A 21,616-nucleotide genomic window follows, 5' to 3' on the forward strand; every position below is an offset into this window, starting at 1 on the left:
ACAGTAAGTCGATGAGCCATCACAGCTATTACTCACCTTCTGAATGAATCATTCAGGACTAGGGAATTCCCCCAAAACTGGAAGACAAGTATAACAGAGCCCTTACCGAAGAAACAAAGCCCTTCCAATGTATATCAACTAAGGCCAATTTCTATTTACTAGTCATGTCAAAGATTTTACAGAAAAAAGTTATTCCCCAAATAAAAATTTATATTCAGGCACTTACTTACTTGATACTTGGTAGCTCCGTCGTTTACAAAAACTATATACAAATTAAAATCACAACACTATATACAAAATAAATACACAATACTATATACAAACTAAAATCACAAAACTATATACAAATCACAATGGCGGTGGATGCAGAAAAACCCACTGTCCAATTCTTTTAGGGAATAGATTGGCCTCTCAACCAAACAGCCCCTCAGATGTTTCCTAAACTTCCCAAGCTCAAGATTTCTCACGTACTCCGGCAGGGTGTTAAAAAGTTTAAGAGCTGAAGTAGGGAAGCTCCTCTGCGTCACAGCGAGCCTAGATCGAAGCACATCCAGCTGGCAGGCCCCACGAGTACGGTGATCATGCACCTGGCTCCTTCTGTCAAATGAATCAATGTTGTCCCGTATGAAAAGGAGGGAGTCAAGGACATACTGGCCATGCACTGTGAGAATTCCCAGATGCTTAAAGATGGGCCTACAGTGATCCAGGTGGCCAGCACTGGCTATCACCCTGACAGCCTTTTTTTGTAGTAGCAGGATGTCGCCGCTAGCGGAAGAATGTCCCCAAAGGAGAAGTCCGTACATTATAAGACTGTGGAAAAGGGAGTGGTATGCCATTAATAAAAACTCCTCAGTCACATTGTATCTCAGTTTGCGGAGCAGGCAGATCACTCTAGACAGTCTTGAGGATACCTTGGAGACGTGTGCATTCCAATTTAGTCTAGAATCCAGCCAGAACCCCAGCAGCTTTACAGACCCCCGTCTGCCCAACAGATCCGCGCTTCAGGCTGCAAAGAAGGGTTTGGGTTTTATCTTCATTTAATTTTAACTTATTGTCTGTAAACCAAGTCTTGGCAGTACGTAACAATTCATCAGCCTCCCTAAGTACCACCTCAGGGTCACTAGCTCTTGAGATCAGGGTAGTGTCATCAGCAAATAGAAGTGTACATCCGTTTAGGTACAGGCCATTTACCAGGATTAGGAACAATAAGGGCCCCAGAACGGAACCCTGTGGTACCCCGTGCTTCAATTCCCTGGTCGCCGAGCACGCACCAACAAGAGAGACGATCTGGGATCTATTTGTGAGATAGCTGGTAGTAATAGTACTCAAAGCTAAACCTTGGACCCCAAGTGAGTTTAACTTCCTAAGGAGGATATCATGAGGCACAATGTCGAACGCCTTGCTAAGGTCACAGAGGGAGAGGGATGTAGTTTCGTTGGCCTCAAAAGCGTCTGAAATTCTTTCCACAAGAGAGAGTAAGGCAGTTGTTATGGAGCGGCCACTACGGAAACCATGCTGGACATCTAGAAGAAGGTTATTTGCTTCCAAGAAAGAGGTGAGCTGATATTTTATTACAGTCTCAATTACCTTAGACATCGCTGAAAGAATCGAGATCGGTCGATAGTTGCACATCTGAGCCGCACAGCCTTTCTTGTAGATTGGCACTGTTCTAGCCACCTTCAGTTTATCTGGAAACATTCAATGCTCAAGACAACTGTTTATTACCTGTGAAAGTGGCCTAGCAATAATGTCAATGACTCCCTTTAGAATTGAGCAGGATACGCCATAAACATCTTGGGTCCTAGAATTCTTAAATCTTGAGACAATTTTAACGATCTGACAAGGGCTTACCATATTCCAGTCGACAAGTCTTGAGCGGTCTGGATGATGATGCACTGTGGCGGCCACTGAGTTGGAAGGAACCACTGGAAGATTTGAAATTATTTCCTCCACTGAGTCAACAAAAAAGTTATTAAATTCATCTGGTAAATTCAATCTGGGGATTTAGGTAAATCCACAGGTTTCTTGGTACGATGTATATTGATTATGTCCCAAGCGGCTTTACAAATGTTAGGGGATGACTTTATCAACTTGACATTGTGCTTCTTTTTAGCCTCACCGACCCTTTTTCTATACAGCCCATTAACTCTTATGTAAGTTCTATAATACGTGTCAGCCTTGTTAGGTACCTTGGCAGGTTTATAGAGGTCATATAGAAGTACTACATAGGACTTCAGCCTACGAAGGTCATCATCATACCAAGACCTGTCTATAAAAACATTTGTATTCCCCACTTTGGACATTTTTGGCCTATTTGTGGTTGAGAGAGGATAAACCAAATCAAACTTAAAAACAAAGGTTTCTATTAGAGAATCCTAATAGAAACAGAAAGTTTGCGTCCTAGATTGCAGTCAGGTGTTAGGTCAGGCTAGTCAGGTTTTAGTCATTGATGAATATGTTTGCTGACTTGCTTGAGATGAGGGATAAGGGGAGGTGTAGCTCAGTCATGTTAGATTACTCCCAAGCCGTTGACTCAATTAGTCACAGTTTGCTTCTTGCAAAGCTACAATACTTCGGCTTTTGTGGCAGTATAGTCGGCTGATTTCAGTCTTATTTGGAATCAAAGTTCCAAGTTTCAAAACTGGGCATTGAAATTTCTTCTCCTTTTCCAAAAACCACGAGGGGTGCCGCAGGGAAGCTGTCTGGGTCCTGTGCTGTTTAACTGTATACAACAGACCTAAACGATTGTGTGAAGCACTGCAATGTGCATACATATGCAGATGACTGCCAGCTTCATTTGTCATACGAACACTGTTCAACTGAGTAGGCCGTTGCGAGAGAAAACTCTGATATCGAGAGCATAAATATGTGGTCAGTCAAGCTTATTCACATTGCACACCCTTAAAGTAGACAGAGAATGACGAAGTACACCGTACATGTCAAGCTCGGAGGCCAAGCACTAAAAAAAGGTTCCTCGCTGTGAAAACGATGGGTACTTGATAGTGAACTCCGTTTTTTCCACTCAGCGTGCGCTTAGGTGGCTAGGAGGAATGTACAGGCACAGGTTGTTCTTGCCAGATATAGCAAAGATACGGCTATCACAATCTTTGATTTTATCCGTGTTATTTTTTTGCTATCCTGCATACGGTGACAGCATTTCGAGGGTAGATATTGACAGAATTTAAAACGTATAGAACACGACTGTGCGTTTTATATAAATTTACGTAAATACGACCACTTATCTACCCATCGAAGGACTGCAGGATTGTTGCCTATAGAAATCGTATGCAGTCTGCTTACCTGTCACTTAATGCGACGCATCCTGTCTCTTCAGGAACTGCGGATCTTGGTAGAGAGACTCCTGTACTCCAGGAGACAGGATGAACAACTTCACTTCAGTAAGGCTCGAGATATAGCGGAGGGGTTTTTCGTACTTTAACCCCAAGTTGTACAACTCCCTCCCTTGTGATCTAAAACTACTCAAAGAGGCTGCCTTTAAAGTTAAAGTAAAATAAATGTTGGAGATTAACAATTAGGTTAGTTGTAGACTCTTGGAGCAATTGGAAAATTCTTTAAATATTACTAAATGTTAATAAAAAACACTACTTTTTCCAAATTGTTAATTTTTTGGACGAGGCCTTTCGAAACCAAAGGTTTCATCTTCAGGCAACTCCACAAATAAATATTTACACATTGTTTGTTACAATTAATATTAAAATAACATATGGTGTAAAAATGTAAATACAAAAATTTTGGAAATATTTCAGCCAGTATGAAAAATTACATTTGACTAGAGTTTAATTTTTGAATAAATAGCGAAGAAAGAAGATTGGAATTTTCAATAGGGCCCTCTTCATTGTTTATGAGTTTTTCTTTATTTTTGTTTATGTATAGTGTTTCCCAAGCATTCAAGTTCATTGGTTTTGTTATTTCTTTTATTAATTTTAGATTTGTAATTGATGTTCTGTGTCCTGATTCAATGCAGTGCGTGGCTACAGCAGATTTGTCAATTCTTCCAGATTTTGTGTGTGATAAATGTTCTTTAAATCGTGTTTTTATTGTTCTTTTTGTTTGTCCAATATAAATTTTGTCACAGTCATCGCATCCAATTTCATAAATTCCCGATTTACTATCATTTGAAATTTTGTCCTTAGGGTTTCCTAAAATTTGGGATAATTTGTTGCTTGTTCTGTGAGTGACAGTTTTATTTGTATGCTTTTTAAAAGTTTTGCATATTTGGTTTGAAAAAGTGCTGTATGTTGTGCAAATAAATTAATATTTTGTGTCTTGAGGTGGTCTTAATGTTGTCTTATCTTTTCTACTTCTTCTTTTTAAAGCTTTTTTTAGTATATTGTCAATGAGTTGTGTAGTGTAACCATTGAACATAGCAATAGATTTGATGTAATTTAGTTCTTTCTTGTAGTTTTCTGTTGAAAGTGGTGTATTTAACAGTCTATAAATCATTGAATTAAATGTTGCTCTTTTTTGTGCAGATGGATGGTTAGATTCATTGATGATGAACCTATCTGTATGAGTTGGTTTCCTGTAGATATCAAATTCAAATTTTGTTTCATTTCTAATAACTAATACGTCTAAAAATGGGATACTATTGTTATGTTCAATTTCATACGTAAATTTAATAGTAGGGTAAAACGAATTTTGAGTTGTGATAAAATCTTGTATGTTTTCATTTTTATTAAATATTTCAAAAATATCATCGACGTATCGTATCCATTTTCTTGGGAAATATGTCATTTTAGATTTGGCTGTAGTTTCAAAATAGCTCATAAAAATATTGGCAATAAAACATGAGAGAGGATTTCCCATAGCTGTTCCATCAATTTGGGTATAGTAAGATTCTCTATATTGGAATGTGCTCTGATTCATACATAAATTTATCATACGGGAATATTCATCAATTATTTCCTTTTGTAAATTTTGAGAAGTTAACCAATCTGTAATTATTTTAATTGTATCCTTAATTGGAACATTAGGATAAAGCTATGTTACATCAAAAGACAACATTCATTCATATAAGAAAACGGTTTATCTTCCTGCGGTTCTGAAACCTTCGATATACAAAATGTTTGTACGCCACATCTTGTGTTTCCATCAGAATATGTGTATTAGTATTGGCTTCTCCATCTAAATCCCATGTTTTTAAGGATTCTTTTCACACTATTAGTGGATCCTTTAAAAGTGGAAATTTAAATCTCTCTGTAGTTTTGAAATACCATCTCGTACCATAAAACTCATAACATTTACTATCACTTCTTGACAGAAAATACCAATTGGGGGGGGGGGGGTGGCCCGTTGAGCACTTTGCTGTAACGTTCTGACTTACACAATTTCTCGGCCATACCACAAAAAAACTCAAACAGCAAAATAAAATAAAAACGCAGTAACTAAGTAATTACATTTAATCAAAAGTAAGAAAAAATCAACAAGTAAAAGTGGTTATTAAAAAAGTAAACTAATTTTAATTAACTATACATTTTTCAGAACTTGATTTCATATTCACTTTTGTCTTACTTTGATCACAAGAAACGAAAAACAATGCGTAAGTAATCAAAACACGTGTTTTAGGAAAAAAAATAATTTTGATTCATACATTATATTCATTGTTGTTTAGAGAAGAAGCGATTAATGCGCATGTTCAAACCATGCGCCAGGCACCGTGGTCCCCACTTTAGTTACCTAATTCGTGTTTTACGATTTTGGACAGACATTAGTAGTATTTAATTTGCTGGATTTTGTAGAATAATTAGGACAGATATATGGTTCTAAGATTATTTTCGTGGTTTAATGGTATCTACCGTGACTGGTGAGAAGATAAGATGTTAAGATAGATCAATGCGTTGTGCCCTATTTTCCTTTTCATTTTACGGATATTGCATTAGAGGTCATGCTTTGAGATCTTAGGTTAAAATCAAGAACTGGTAATTCAACTCTTTGGCTTTTGATGCCGTTCTACTCTTGTTTTCGGAATCGTAGTGGGTCTTCAGACAATTCTGAGTTGAGAGTAGAGTATGATACATCAACGCAGGAATATGAAAGTACGTTTCCTGCTTCCTTTAGATCCGGACATTGATTATTTCAGTTTTTTCAAATTTAAATCAACTATTAATTTTGGCACTGGCATACATTGCATACACATATTTGGACGAGACGGCATACGTTTCTCCTTTGGAACTTTCCTACAGCGCCGAATAATTCTATTATGTATCCCTTAAAGTTCGGTTTCTGCATCTGTCCGTAAGTTCAGAATTCAGTCGGCGCTGTAGCATTCTTTAATCATTAACTGTAAAGTACACCAAGAGTCCACCAGACCTGAATTTCAGGGCAAGTTCAAAAAGGCCGAAATAATTAGTATTTTGGTAATGCCAAAAGAAATATTCCACGAGTAAGCTTTTTATAATACATGTATCCTATAGAGCCGAACAATTTATACCCCCTTCGTCAGCACCTAACCATTTGGAGTTGTAGAAAAGGTCATTTTCGGCGTTGGCGGGCGATTTCACTTCGGCTATAACGAATAAACCAAAATTGAAACATTAAAGGACCTGACAGAACGTATTAACAGGATTGTGGGCTCTATTTCTAAGTCATGTCACCTTGCAAGAAGGAGACGCTAGCACTATATCATCCTTTTCCAGTCAAAGCGGGCAGGAAACAGAACCCCCTCATGTCCTAGCAACAGTCTTAACACTGAGGGAGCTTTAGCCAATCCAACAGTCATCCTCCGCAGTATATTAGACCTATCAATCCATCCTTCCATAAAAAATTCCGATATTTGCAGTTAGCCATGTATCGCTCCTGGAAATCAATAGGGTTGCCCAAATATAGCCTAAGTGATACATCGGTTTTGCTGTACCAAACTGGAAGGTATAAAAAATCCAAAAGTGAAAACCTCCTAGAAACTGTTAGACCTCGGATTCTCATCATGCACATTTTTTCCCACCACCATTGAACATTCTAACCCACTTTCTCATCAGTCCTTCACTCATCACGTCTTCCCCGTAAACATCTTGAAGCTGATGATAAATTTCACCCGTTTCACATATAGAACAACTAAAATGACGTTAGTCGATAGCCCGTGAACAAGAACGACTAGTGCGCATGCGCGGAACACACCGATTGCAACGCTACGGCGGCAGTGGAATGAAACCGTATTTACTTTCTGAACACGCCTCGTAAATTATTTTTTTACTCAAACAGGCAACCGAAGACAAGAACTTGCGCATATTACATTTTTACGGCTAGTAGATAGATGTATAAAACCTTTTAAGATGTAGTTTTAAACGACATTGCACTGATTTCACATAGCAACTTTTGGATAGTTTATATTACTTCAGAAGATTCAGTATTTTGTAGCAATACAACTGCAAGAAAATTAAGAATATAATAAAGAACTGACTGAAATTTTTGGAATTCTTGTAATATTTTAACAATTTTATTTCACCGACAGATAAATGGCCAGACCGAGGAAGCTCAGCGACCCTGGTGGTATCTGCGAGAAATATGTAGGCCAGAACTGTCTTTGGCCATGTCTGCAGTGGTTATGGTTGATCATCTTGACGCCATTCTACATCTTGCAAGCTTTATACCGGAAACTGGTTCCACCCAAGTGTAAATCACTGGATGGCAAAGTCGTTTTGGTATGTACTAATAGTGTTAAGTTGTTTTCTAGTGATAAACTTTACAATGTTATGTTCACGCTCAATAGCTACTGTGATTAAACTACAAACACCTCAACACATTTGTGTCCAGTCCGACTCGATGAACAATAACTTAAATTTCGATACAAAGACGGATAATCCTCAATTGAGAATATAAGTAAAATAAAAAACACGTCTGTTTAAGATTTTTTCGCAACCATTAATATATATAAAAATAATTTCAACCTGGTAACTAGTAGACTATATGTAATACATTTTCGAGTTAACTAACGTAATTAAAAAATCCTTTAAATCGTCTTATTAATACGGTTTTTCATACCTATTTTTTAGCAAAATATATTGAATCTTACTACCATTGACAAAATAATAAGATGTTGTCAATGGGATCACGTTGAGAGAGGGGGAAGCGGGAGAGGGGGTGAAACGGTGTGAGGGGGCACTGTGGTTGACATGACGGGCCCCGGCCAATTATCTTTTCCGGGGTCCGCTAAAGCTATATACGGTCCTGGTTATGTTCTGTTGATAAGTCTTGATTAGAAAGAAGTGTCTAAATATAGATATTATTTTTAGTTTTAGTATTATGCCTAAGGGCATTTTTTAAAAGTAAAGCTATATGTATTAACGAGTTTGTTTGAAATACAATGGTTATTATAATGAGGATAAACGAACTTTTACGTGTTTAATTCAAGACAATATCACAAAAGAATTACATGACAGTAATCATCGTATCATAGTGTATTGTTTAATTTGTGTGTTTAACTAGCATATGGTGCTTCTATCCAGATGGGCTGCGGACAGGACACCACGTCGATATACAAGTGTTAACAGTACAAATCGAATGGTTTGCTTGGCATGCTTGGATGACATGAAAATCCACCCCGTTAAGACCAAGAGTATTTATTCAAGGGTTTCCTCTTGGCTACAAAAGTTTTTCTTTTCGCTGTTTCACGAGTTCATCATGTCACCTTAACTATGGCTCCAAGTATGATGCAAGTCGAGTTCCCATTTCCCCCACACTGAAATGTGATATATGCATAAAATAATTTATTTAAAATAAAATATAATTACGAATAGAAAAGCACTTTTAAAACATCATACAACGTGACATAATATGATAATCAAACATCAGAAGTAAATGATACAACGTAAGTGTTAATAATAATAATTAATATAATAATAAAACCCAGCAGGGAACACTTTTTATACCTTCCAGTTGAACCTACCACTGGGCACAGCAAAAACCGATGTGTCACTTAAATCTGGGCAACCTTATAGATATCTAGTAGCGGCACATCACTAACAAACAATGTTGAGATTCTGGGGTTCAAGGGTAATTCGATAGGTCTTAGTCTACTGCGGGAGATGGCTGTTAGAGTTGTTGGGCTTTGTTCCCTAACTCCAGAGGTTCTTGCTAGCCTCAACAAGGGTGTGCCACCCCCTGCCTGCTTTGACTGGGGGGGCTGGTTCAGAGCTGGCCTCCCCTTCTTCCTGGGAGACATGACTTTGAGATTAGTGCCCTAATTCTTCCTCATGGATCTCGACAGGAGGCGGCCCCTACCCAATAACCTTACCCATCCTGGATATCCTGTCACTCCGGAAGCAGCGCTAAGGTTCTTATAGGACTAAGTGCAATTTATAAGCTCCTGGTCCCTAAGAGAAAAAAGTTTTAATAATACAAAACATATGGTTTATTTGACCTGCTTGGATGCCATGACAAAGTCAATGTGTCCTGAATTTCTTTAGGTGACTGGAGCAGGTCGAGGACTAGGGAGGGAGCTGGCTCTGCGGTTTGCAAGACTCGGGTGTAAAGTGGCTTGTGTTGACATCGACAAAGATACTGCCCTGGATACTGCCGCAGAAATAGTCAGGGACGGCGAAAGAGCTAAGGTCAGTTTTGTTCAACATACGTAGTCAAGAAGGCTTTCTATGACTAAGAGTTTTCGGTACATAGCCTGTCTATCGTAATCACTCATAGTAGAATATGTAGCGGAAAAGGGATGGTTATACCTAAGCTATTAAAAATCACAGAACAGAATAGAAATACAAAATATATTTTTGATATCGCGTAAAGCTTAAAGATAGTGCATTTATAAAGATTTGAGAGTAAATAATATTGTTGCGGTATCATGAAGTAAACGAATGTGTTTTAATTATTCGAAATAAACATGGTGAAACGATGGTAGGCTACTTGACTAATATACCTTGAGTAAGTTCATTAGCCAGTGTAAGTCAATAATAATTTTCAGCGAAGCGGCCGTTCGCGTTTATGAACACATTACAAAAAAATATTTCATAGCGTTGTAAAATATTAAATGGGTTTTAATTGGATAGTTTTAAATAATTTTTAGATTTACATCCCTATTTTCTATCTCTTAATATTTCAAGATTGCGGTCATTCGTAGGTTCACAAATGAATGGTTATATCTCAGCTACTAGGCATGGCAGAGGAAAACAATGCCTTTAGAATTCTCATGTTCATAATATCTTCTAAAGGTTTCCGATTTTTGCCATTCAATGTTGTGAGAATATATGAAAAATCGAAGTAGAGCAAATCTTTATGTAACGGAAACTGATTGCAACCAAATTAAGACGACGAGAAATCACAGATATTCCTATAATATAAATTTAAGTATTGCATTTTTTAAATGTATTTTACACCAAAAAATAAAGATTGGTCATACCGTCATCATTCATGAATAAATAGAACAAATCTAAATATAAACATCTAATGGTGTGTTCTAATCTGTGTTATTCAATTAAATAAAAGCAACTGGACCGATTGAATTAAAATTTTTCTTGAACAATCTTAGGGTCACTGATTAACATATATGAGACCAGGCCCATAGGCCTATAGGCCTATTCCTCTTTCGAAAATTCTTTCGGGCTACGCCCCACTGACCTTAAAAACTCCTTTAGAATCAACCTGCTCTTAAACCTGCTCCTTAATCAACTGCTCTTGTAAACATTATAATGTGGCAACACAATCGTACGTTTGATTAATTCAAGTACCATTTTAAATTTCGTTGCGTTTATACTCTTAGGAGTGGAACTGGAAGTTTTAGTACAAAAACACTTTTAACTGTAAATGTTTGCAAATATTAAGTATGCAGCGCATAAAAATAGTGTCATGCAGACATTAAAGACAAAATTAACATCTTACTTTTGCTAATGATTGAAAGACTTATAAAACCCAACTTAGTTGGCTTTTTTACAGAAGTAGGGTTCTCAGAACTGCATACGTTGTGAACGAATTGTCTTGATCGGGATAACAAAGCAAAATCAATAATGTACTCAATCGGAAAGCAGGTATAATTCATTCGAACCAGAAGTGCTCATACATGCACAAAACCTAAAATACAAACGATGCGAAATTTAGCTTAACATCTGAAGCCCTTAACCATGAACATAGTAAAAAAGTTACTTAAACTAAGCCTAATTCCGTTTCAGAATTACAGAGTGCCCCGCCATTTATCCCACTAATATTATAAATGCGAAAGTTTGAATGTTTGGATATTTGGATGTTTGGATGTTTGTATGTTTAGATGTTTGGAGGTTTGTCCTCGAATCACGCTGAAACTACTACACGGTTTTGCTGAAATTTGGAACAGGTATAGCTTTTGGTCTGAATGAACACTTAGAGTGCTTTTTACCACCCATAACACATTCATTTCACCAAATAAAGTCGAATTCAAATTGAAAAATTAGTTTGTTTACATTCGAATGTTATGATAAGAACGTAAACGTTTTATATTGGATCCGACAGACTGCGCTACGACACGTAATACAAAGACAAAGAGAACTGATACTTAACAGCTGTTAATACTTTCAGCTGAAGTTTATCAAAGAGGCAGAAACATTTGTTTACATTTAAAATTTAGAAAATTGTTATTGTAAAGTGCTTGATCAGTAGTGTAATAGGTTGCATAGAAAACGTCATTGCCTAATTTTACATTTAGATTGCACCAATGATCAATAAACTATCTAATGCAATGAAAAAATTATTAAACGCTATTATGAAAACAACCTCATTGTACAAATCCGTGGATGTTTGCACATAAGGTAATCAAATTTGGTTAGATCGATGGTAAATGAAAAGAGCCGAAAGAAGACGCTTTATGATCGAAATTGGTTTTCGTTGATACATTTTCTTGAAGGCACACTCCTCAATAATACTGGAAATATCTTAGACAGAAAATTAATTTTAACAAACCGAATTTGATTCTTTATAACCTAATTAGTTTACCGAGATTCATCCATATACATTAATTGTTCTGAATAACTTATCAACAACTAGCAAAAACCACGAAAGATAGAGGCCGGAAATATGGTACATACCTTCATTATGCGCCCAAGAGGCTCACGAAGGAACGACTATCAATTATCTCAGCAATGTTTAGAATGTGATGGAAAAAGAATACGTGAATATAGTGTACTGTTTTTCAACGGGAAATTGCGTGCGAAGCCGCGGGCAACTGCTAGTTATATCATAAGTGCTGTAACTGAAAGCACATCACTCACTACTACCCTCTAGGACTTCGACTCTAGGATTCATCCACTTTAGGCTAAAATAGTTCATTGATACTAAAATTGCTGGAGCTATTCAATAAAATGAAACAGAATATTGAAAAGAATTATTTTTGAGTTATTTTACAGGTACTTTTAAACCTGTTTTACTCTCCGACTTCAGGGTCCCAAAAACTGCTATTTAAATTTTAAATGGGTTTGGAGGTAAAAATATATTTCAGTAACTTAGAAATTGTCTAAGAATGGTTTTGAATGCCATTTAAAAGGAATTTGTTTATAGTGTCCCTGTTTTTGAAATAAAATTGGCTGCGAAGTCGTTGGTAATTTTACATAAACAAATATAGCACACATGTGAACATTCACAAACGTAAAAAATGTGAAATGTTTAAAATCACATCATTAATTCTAATTTAAGATTGAATAATGTAAACGCTGTTTAGTATTAAAATTGTTTTATAAGATTAAAAATGTATAACTATAAAAATTATTACTTATTTATGATTCCTACCCCAAATGTACATTTCAAGAAATGTTTAGAGTTACTGCCAAATTATTTTTGTAATTAATTAACAGGATAGGATGGCTAAAAAATGCGCAAGTATATAATTTCTAATTACAATAACTGTTGTACATGTGTGTTTTAATTAAATTTACAGTTCCCCCTTGAAACACGATCGAAGAAGGTTTCGAAATTAATGACTGAAATTCTGGTTCTTCCAAATTGGTGGAGAAAATACTCCATATCCTTCAGCATGAAAAGGAAGTGTATTGAAATAGAAGAAGAATACCGGTACCAAAGAGTAATATAAATGTTATGTCACTAAAGACTATAATTGAGGAACAGATTAACAGTCAAATAAAGTTGTGATCAATTGAATATGAAACCGTTATTGAGTTTTACTCAAAATTCAAGCTAGATCCCTAACCTTTCAATCTAGGTTTTAAGAGTTCTCTTGCAAACTCTACGGGGAATTAGAACTTATTTGCTTGCAAGATTGAAAAAAATGTTGAATGCAGTACACTTTAACCTCCATTGAAAACTGAGCTTGAAAGTTATTTATTAGTTTGTAATTGATGTTAAGTAATACTTCATTTGTGAAAATGTTACAGTTTCTTTTATTATCCTTAGATAGTAGTATTTAATATTAAGTTATTACGAGTACTTTTGTTTAATAGAATTTCGCCATACAAAGCGAGGTTACCTTTCTAGCCTATTTATTTACTTAAACTGAATTTAGGAACATTTTAAACACTCCTTGGACAGATAGTAGATATTTGCCATCGTTATATGTTGTAACACTATTTGTAACAAAACGTGTAACATTTTATAACACATAGCGATGGTAAATGCTCAAAATCTCTATACGAGCATGCTCGTATTTACTATCAATACACGCCATTTACGAATTACTCCCACAACGCCCATATTTTTATTCATGTTCAACAAAAATAAATATTCTGATGAGTATTTTTTGAGACTCTGGTGTCAAAAATGAATTGTCACTATTCTGCACGCTTCACTGTTGCATGTACCTCTGTTCACCGTTGAAGGCGTACTTCACCAACGTAGCGAAGCTGGAGGAGATCACAGAGCTGAAGGCAGCGGTCACGAAGGATCTCGGACCTGTAGACATCCTGGTAAACAACGCGTCTCTTGTCTACCTGCAGCGCCTGGAGAATATGCCTGTAGAAGCTATCAGAGCCATTTTGGATGTCAACATTCTCAGTTACTTCTGGGTAAGGCGAGGGCATTGTAACATTTTGCTTCAGGTTCAAGTTTATTTTTGAGTAAAATAAGGTTTCTTAAAATTAAAACTATGCTGTCCAGATGGTACGAGAGTTCTTGGGATCAATGAAGGAGAGAAATGCAGGACATGTTGTCACAATATCTTCATTATCTGCTCAATTTGCTCTGCCTACTGCTCCACTCTATGCCGCTTCCAAATGGGCCATTACAAGTAATATGTTTGAGATTTTACATCATAAACTAGTACTATGGCCACAGTTGGTACGCCTGTCTGCGATAAATCTTGATATAAAGGTCCATGAGAATTATATTTTAGTACATATGTTTCCTTTGGTTCAATGAGGACCTTAACGACTTAGCCTATCGATGTTAAGGACAATAGGTTAAAAGCAGTCTGCTCGTCTGTGATATAACTTCTGATAGACAGGTACTAGTGAATTGTATCTTTGTACATGGGTTTATCTTAATCCTATGAAGAACCTTAGGCTATCGATGTTGAGGACAATAGGTTAAAAGCAGTCTGCTCGTCTGAGATATAACTCCTGATAGACAGGTACTAGAGTATTGAATATTTGCACATAGGTTTATCTTGATCCTATGAAGAATCCTAGAATGTATCATATAATTCTTGCAGACCTTAAACTTGTAAAATAATACCATGAGCAGGTTTTGCGGAATCCATGCGGTTGGAGATGCTCATCGAAGGCTACAACAATATCCACTTCACCACTGTCTACCCTTCTTTCATGGACAATGTGAAGGTAGCTCTTCAACCGAGGTAAAGTACCATGAATATCAGTAGTTTGAGCAATAGTTTATTAATGAGTCAAATTGTAAATATTCAAGCAGTATTTTACGAGTCGGCTGAAAGGGAGGCCATATTGTGGTGACAGCTAATTTATACAATAACAACGTTAAACTTCTCTAATTGTTAGATATAATTATGGTTTCCCTATATTCCTTTATTACTTATCCAGAAAATAAATCTAAAAAATCTGTGCACTTTAAATTTAACATGGAATTTGTTAATTATTACATAATGTTATATTATGATATAGTAACATGTGATATTGTTAATAACATTCTTAATTAGAACTTATTACTACGTATTTACAATGTTTGTTAGACAGATTTACAAATTTCAAACACAGTTCTTAATGTTCTTACTGAGACAGATTATTCTATGTAACAATCTGTATAAACTACCAATATCTCTAAATACAAATAAAATAAATTTAAAGTCTAAATACTATCAACGATCGATAAATAATAAATCCCAATAAATGAAAAGGTAAAGCTCATCCCCACTCACTAACTCATCACTACATTTTCAACTTCAAAAGTTTGGGACATATATATGCCTTATGCCTTAAATAGATAAACTAAAGTAATTCCATAGGAGTTGAAATGGGGTCGCAACACCTAGACGAGCTATATTTTGTTTTTTTAACTTCTCGATGTCCTAGAAATACGAAACTGCATACACGCGTGGTTTATGCTCTTAAATGGAAAATCCATATCTTTTAAATGACAAGGGCTGAAAGTAGCTTTTTGACCGTAGGAGTTCTGTATGGTTGGCCGGTTAGTGTATACCTATTGTAAATTTTAAAAAATAGCTAACTTTTAATAAATATTGTTTTTTTTCTATTAAGTGATGTTTTAGAGATAGTGTGCATGGATTTGACACAAGTTGTTGTAAATTCATAACTTATGCGAGTCACAACGGTATGATTTGTTCATTTTAACCTAGTTGTGTCAGTTTAGTTATTCACCTGAGAAAGAGATCAGATTGCAGATCTCGAAACGTAGTGTTACTGGTTTTTTTGTATCACTAAACGATGACACATGTTTATCTTGTGCCCTAGAAACGCACTAAGGAAGTATTTTTCTCTCTATGTTATTAATTTAATGAGCCATGTAATCAACTGTTCTTTGTAAACATTATAATGGAGAACATAATCATATGTTTAATTAATTTAACTAGATCAAAAAAACCATTTAAAATTTGTTCCATTCTTAACTGTGTCACCAGAAATATTAACTCAGTAAAATAAGGCAAAATAAGGATGCAACCTCGTAATGAAAGATAATAAGCTAAATACTGTATACGTCTTTATTTTGATGGTATAAAACTTACCTCAAAAGTCTCATATAATCACGTGTACGCGACTTAAGATATTTAAAGTCAAAGGTCACGAAAATCAGAGTAGGGAACCGCTAATAATAAAAATTTAATAATAATGATAATAATAATAACAATAATGATAGTATTGAGTAATAATAATAATAGTAAGTGAATAATTAACAATGTAACTAATTTATTTATTGTATTCTACTGGCTGACCTCGCATTATCGTATATACAGGTAAGCGGTTCCCTACTCTTTGCGCTGTATCTCAAAAAGGGTTGAACGTACATAAAATTACTTCAGACAAAAGTTGAAGAGAATTTTCTGATATACAATTTCTCTAACCACCTTCAAAGTCATTTAGCGTAAGGCAAACGAGATATTTGCAAAAAAACTGATTTTCGTGACCTGACCTTTGTCGCGTACACGTGATTATAAGAGACTTTTGAGGTTAGTTTTATACCATAAAAATAAAGACGTATGCAAACTTTTAGCTTATTATCTTTCATTCCGAGGTTGCATCCTTATTTTACCGGACTATATCTTAGACTGTTGTAAATTACAGCCATAAGTAAACACTTATTTTCTTGATCGGAGCAACAAGGAAACTCAACAATTATAATTAAATGGAATTATAATTGGATTATATGGAATAATATAATGGAATTATAATTATAGTTGGAATTATAATTAAATGCTCGTGCAAAGCATAAATTATGAGCTGTTTGCAGTTTTGCTTACCAGTTGTTAACCATAAACCCGTTCTAAACCTAAAATATGCCTTTCTAAACTACAAAGAGCCACATTATTTATTATATCATAACTGTGATAAAAAAGCTAATGAAATCAACAATTTCGATCCCTCGATACTGACCTAAAATAGTTTAATTTTAACTGAAATCTTTAGAGGTATTACTTCAAAACATTATCTTGGAATTATAGAAGGAAATCATTCACATTGCTTCATAGGTACTTAAAAGAACTGTTCACTCTCCGACCCCCAACAATCTTCTTTAATCTTGTTCTAAAATGGATCAAAATATTCTACCATCCTTCAGTGACTATCACTCATCTCTGAAGTGTTCTGAATGTAATATAAAAATAATATGTCCAATGAGTCTCTGTTTTCCAACTAGAAATTGCGTGTGGGCAACTGCTAGTAAATCAATAAATAACAACAATAATAAAATAAAAATGATATAAGTTTATGGCAAGTTAAAAAAATAGATAAGAAAATAAAAAATAACGTAATATAACGTAAAAATTACCAGAAATAGTACAAATTAACAAATAAGAGTATTGAAAGGGAGAAAACAAACTCATCCAAGGAATAGTATCCATAAGGAGTTCACGGAACAATCTTCTGAAGTTATGATTGATGGTTCATTTTACCCTTAACATGGAAGCATAATGGTAGTTTAAAAGCTTACTTCTCATATTACAGAAAGGGATTTCTCATATGATGCTGTATTATTGAGCGAAAATATTATATTATGTATATTTCCCGTATGATATGGAAAGTGGCTATTTTTTACTAACTCACAGTAAACGATACTCTTTCCATAATTCTCCAACCACAATAAGTCCTTCCTTACAGTCGGCTCTTTACTTAGCATTTAAGGATGTGCTCTTTTATATAATCAAAGAACCTTTTTCAGTGAGACAGCTTGCAAAAACACACTTTGGTGTTTTATCTTAGTTTATTGGTACATCAATTTGAACTGTCCTGATGAGAAGAAATCAATAATATAACGATATCACTCAAGACAGGATGGGATCAGCGACCATGAAAAAATTAGCTACCACTTTTTATAGTTTTTATAAGTTTTATAATATAGAAAACTATATGATTCATATCAATTTTAAGTATTACTACCAAAGTCCACGCTATATAAAACAAAAAAAAGGAGAGGTGATACTGTGCAAGGCGCTAAATCTAATTGACATCAATAGCCGGACGTCTGAAACCGCTCGGCCAATAGCACTTCCATACCGTCTATATAAAAATTATTTGAAAATAATCTATTTTTGTTTTTGAACTCTATAAAATCAATAATTCCATCAATAATCCAATTTCCATATAACTTAACTACGTCATCTGTAGTTCTGTTTGCTGACGACACCACTCTTACTAAAAAAACAAAATCTCTTGATGATTTAGAGGATAAAATTAATCAAGCAACTAACGAAGCCGGACAGTGGTTCTCAGCAAATGGGTCACTGCTCAATGGGAATAAAAGCCAATTAATAATATTCTCAACATTCCAATCGGCAAACTCGTATATTAATTTTAACCTAACTAATGTTAAAGTAACATCGTCATGTAAATTTCTGGGTTTAGTTGTGGATAATGCAATATCATGGAAAGAGCGCACAGCCTTTATAGAGAAGAAGTTACATTCAGCCTGTTTCGCATTGAGAATTATCTCTCATGTGGCTAGTTTAGATACTGTGAAAGCAGTTTACTATGGTTATGTTTACTCGCATCTGAGGTATGGGGTGGTATTTTGGGGGAAATTCGGTTTTATCAAAACACATGTTCAAAACTCAAAATGTTTCGTTATTATTCTGCTCTCAAAATCTATAATAAATTACCTCCAAATCTAATGAGGGAGAATTCCATAAATACTCGTACATTTAAAACTTCCCTAAAATGCTACCTCATTAACCGGGCATACTATTCAATTTATGAATAATTAAATGAATTAACAGTTGCTTACAAGTACTTATTATTGAATTTTTGACTAAGTTTACTAAGCTTTTCAGATATGTAACAATTTCTTGATTGGTTCAGTTTAGTTTATTAGTTTATTTTTATACGTCGACAATTCATATGTTATATTTAGCTATGCTAAAAATTATAAACCTATGTGAATCTTGTAATAAATAAGTAATGTTCCATATACATAATAATGTTCACAGTCACAGAAGGTGGTGTTTAAGGATAGAGGACGTCGCTGCCCGGACCATAACCGGTGTTAGAAGGAATGAGGTGATGATCAGCATTCCTGACTACATGTTCTACGTTTCTATGGCGAGTAGGTGAGTCTTGTACCCTAAGGTCCTCTATCCTTAACGTTTACTGATTATTTCCAGTTTCCTTCGCCAGTTACATTGAGGAATTAGAGAAAGGTAAGAATAGAAGATAGGATTATTTGTTTAAAGTTTGTTATTAACGATGGATTATATGAAAGTACTACAGAATTTTGGCATCGTCATCTATTACAACCAATAAAACACTATTTCTACAATCTCTAATTCAGTTGGCAAATAACTCTAAAACACATAAAAATGCACCAAAAAAGACTTAAAAAGTAAAGAAAAAATCTGCAACGGACACTAAAAAATTACGTAATATCTAACTATTATACTAACAGCATGAAATCCAGACTGGGGAGAAAGAACCTAAGCTATATTAGTGCAGGTAAGCATAAGTAAAAACAACACATATGCACCGGTGAATGTGGAAAATGAAATAATTACAAAATATTCAGTTCCCGCAATACAAAACTGTCATAACTCTCACGACTCCATATTTGACCCCACGCTCCGATTTTCCCACTTATCATATATTTCCATTTACTCATATTTATATAGTTTCAATTGGGCTGCCATATCGATTCATCGATATTTCATACAACTTCCCGGAATACGGAAAAAAGTAGAATATTTTTAGCACTCCACATAAAATTAAAGGCATTAATGAAGGAAACTTAGGCAGTTTGTCATCAGGACCCAACGGTTAAAGATAAACAAGATATTTTGGTTATCCGGCCACCTGAATTGAATGGATTTCCATTGCACTTCATTCCACTGATGTAATAAAAATTACGTTAACGAATGAGTCGGTTCATTAAAAGCCACAACAATGTAGAACAAAAACTAACTCTGTAAAAATCTATGTTTCCGTCTTCTAAAAGCTTTCTACCACTATCATGTAACTGTCTTTTTGACTTCTCAGATGCCGATAGCTCTCAGCTTCTTGAAACTCCTAAATAATGGTAAAGTACCAGCCATGGCCTCTCTCGCAGGCCCCGGTCTCTCGCAGGCCCCGGTCTCTCGCAGGCCCCGGCCTCTGACAAGCTCCGGCCTCTGGCATTTACTTGCTTCTGGCATCTCTCAGACTCAGGGAGCTCTTAACCCGTGTAACTCCCAGCATTTGATGGCTTGTGACCTCTGGCAGGTCCTGGCCTTGTGAAGTCCAACTAGTAACAGGTGCCGGTTTTTAGCAGCTCACGGTCCATGTAAGCTCGCACTTTCTAGAAACCTGCTGGCCTCCTTATACATGTCTCCTGCAGCTCCCGGCCTTCTAGAAATCTTCATTGTTCTGTTTCGAATGCTATGTTATGATTAATTTCATCAAATGCTTATACCAATTGTGTTTAAAATATATTCAATCAGAAAGTGTTTACAATAAAATTGTGTACAGTATGATTTGTATCCCAAGGCTCTGTCCCATTTTCTAAAAGCGCGCCCATAAATCCACCAGTAAAAGGTACATGGTTAGCCTTAAATTCAATCAATCTTATAGTATAAAAATGCAATCACCCTCTTTTATGTTACACATTAAGCACATTTTATCTCTTTTCACGTGTACATACCACTGTGCAGGAATAAAGGACACAGTTTTTTCCAAAATGACAGAGGAGGTAAAATTGAGTTGGTTTTGTTTAAAATGTAAGAGTTAAAAATCTGGTTCTCATAATCTTAACAAAGCAGATGAAGCAAAGGGTTCCCCCAAACCTTAATGAATCAGTGGGTTTTCTGGGTTTTGATTTTTCAGAAATTATGTCAAGTATTGATAAAAAACTTGAATTGATGCAGGAAATAAAAGCTGACCTAATTTCATTGAAAAAGATAAATGAGGAGATAAAGATTAGTCAACAGTTTTTGTCAGATAGGTATGATAAAATTGAGGGCAGTCTAAAATGTTTACCAGAAATTGAAAAAGAAATTAAGCAGCTTAGAGCGATTGTTGATGCTAAAGACTGTCAGATAGCATTGTTGAACTCTAGATTAAACCAGTTGGAACAGTACGGTCGTAATAAAAATCTAGAGTTCAGTGAAATTTCTGAAGTACAAGGTGAAGATGTGGAAGGAGTAGTACAATGCATAGCAAATAAAATCGGTGTGTCTTTTAAAGAGGATGACATTGAAATTGCACATCGTTTGCCAAAAATAAGAAAAGAAAACCGACCAGCAACCATAATTTTCAGTTCGCCAGAAGGAAGATCCATGATAGACTATTGGAAGCTAGAAAAACGGTTGTGACTAATGCTGAAACTACAGGATTCAAGGGAGGAAGAATTATTGTTGGTTAGAATCTTTCCTTTTACTATCGGAATTTGTTGAAGAGAGCCAAGCTTAAAGCCAGAGGACTTGACTATCAATTTGTCTGGTACAGAAATGGATTGGTTCGAGTAAAGAAGGCCCCGGATAGCAGAGTTATATTGATTGAAAAAGAGGATGACTTGGAACTAATTAAATAAAACTTAAAGTAGCAAAGCTTAGGGCAAAGAGAAATTGTTTGTGAATGGT

General features: G+C 35.4%; 1 protein-coding gene across 4 annotated transcripts in view; it reads left to right on the forward strand.

Moving 5' to 3' along the window:
- The window catches only part of LOC124367821 (17-beta-hydroxysteroid dehydrogenase 13-like), a 35,997-nt gene that overhangs the window by 11,534 nt on the left and 2,847 nt on the right, over positions 1-21,616 (forward strand). For all 4 annotated transcript variants that reach the window (XM_046824951.1, XM_046824950.1, XM_046824953.1 and 1 more), the window contains exons 2-7: positions 7,469-7,658; positions 9,423-9,566; positions 13,755-13,940; positions 14,032-14,161; positions 14,617-14,728; positions 19,001-19,120. In XM_046824951.1, coding sequence (XP_046680907.1) covers positions 7,473-7,658; positions 9,423-9,566; positions 13,755-13,940; positions 14,032-14,161; positions 14,617-14,728; positions 19,001-19,120 — 878 coding nt within the window. In that variant the 5' untranslated portion in view covers positions 7,469-7,472. The remainder of the gene's footprint in view (positions 1-7,468; positions 7,659-9,422; positions 9,567-13,754; positions 13,941-14,031; positions 14,162-14,616; positions 14,729-19,000; positions 19,121-21,616) is intronic.

This window comes from Homalodisca vitripennis, chromosome 8 (genome assembly GCF_021130785.1).
Source record: "Homalodisca vitripennis isolate AUS2020 chromosome 8, UT_GWSS_2.1, whole genome shotgun sequence".
Classification (NCBI taxonomy): domain Eukaryota; kingdom Metazoa; phylum Arthropoda; class Insecta; order Hemiptera; family Cicadellidae; genus Homalodisca; species Homalodisca vitripennis.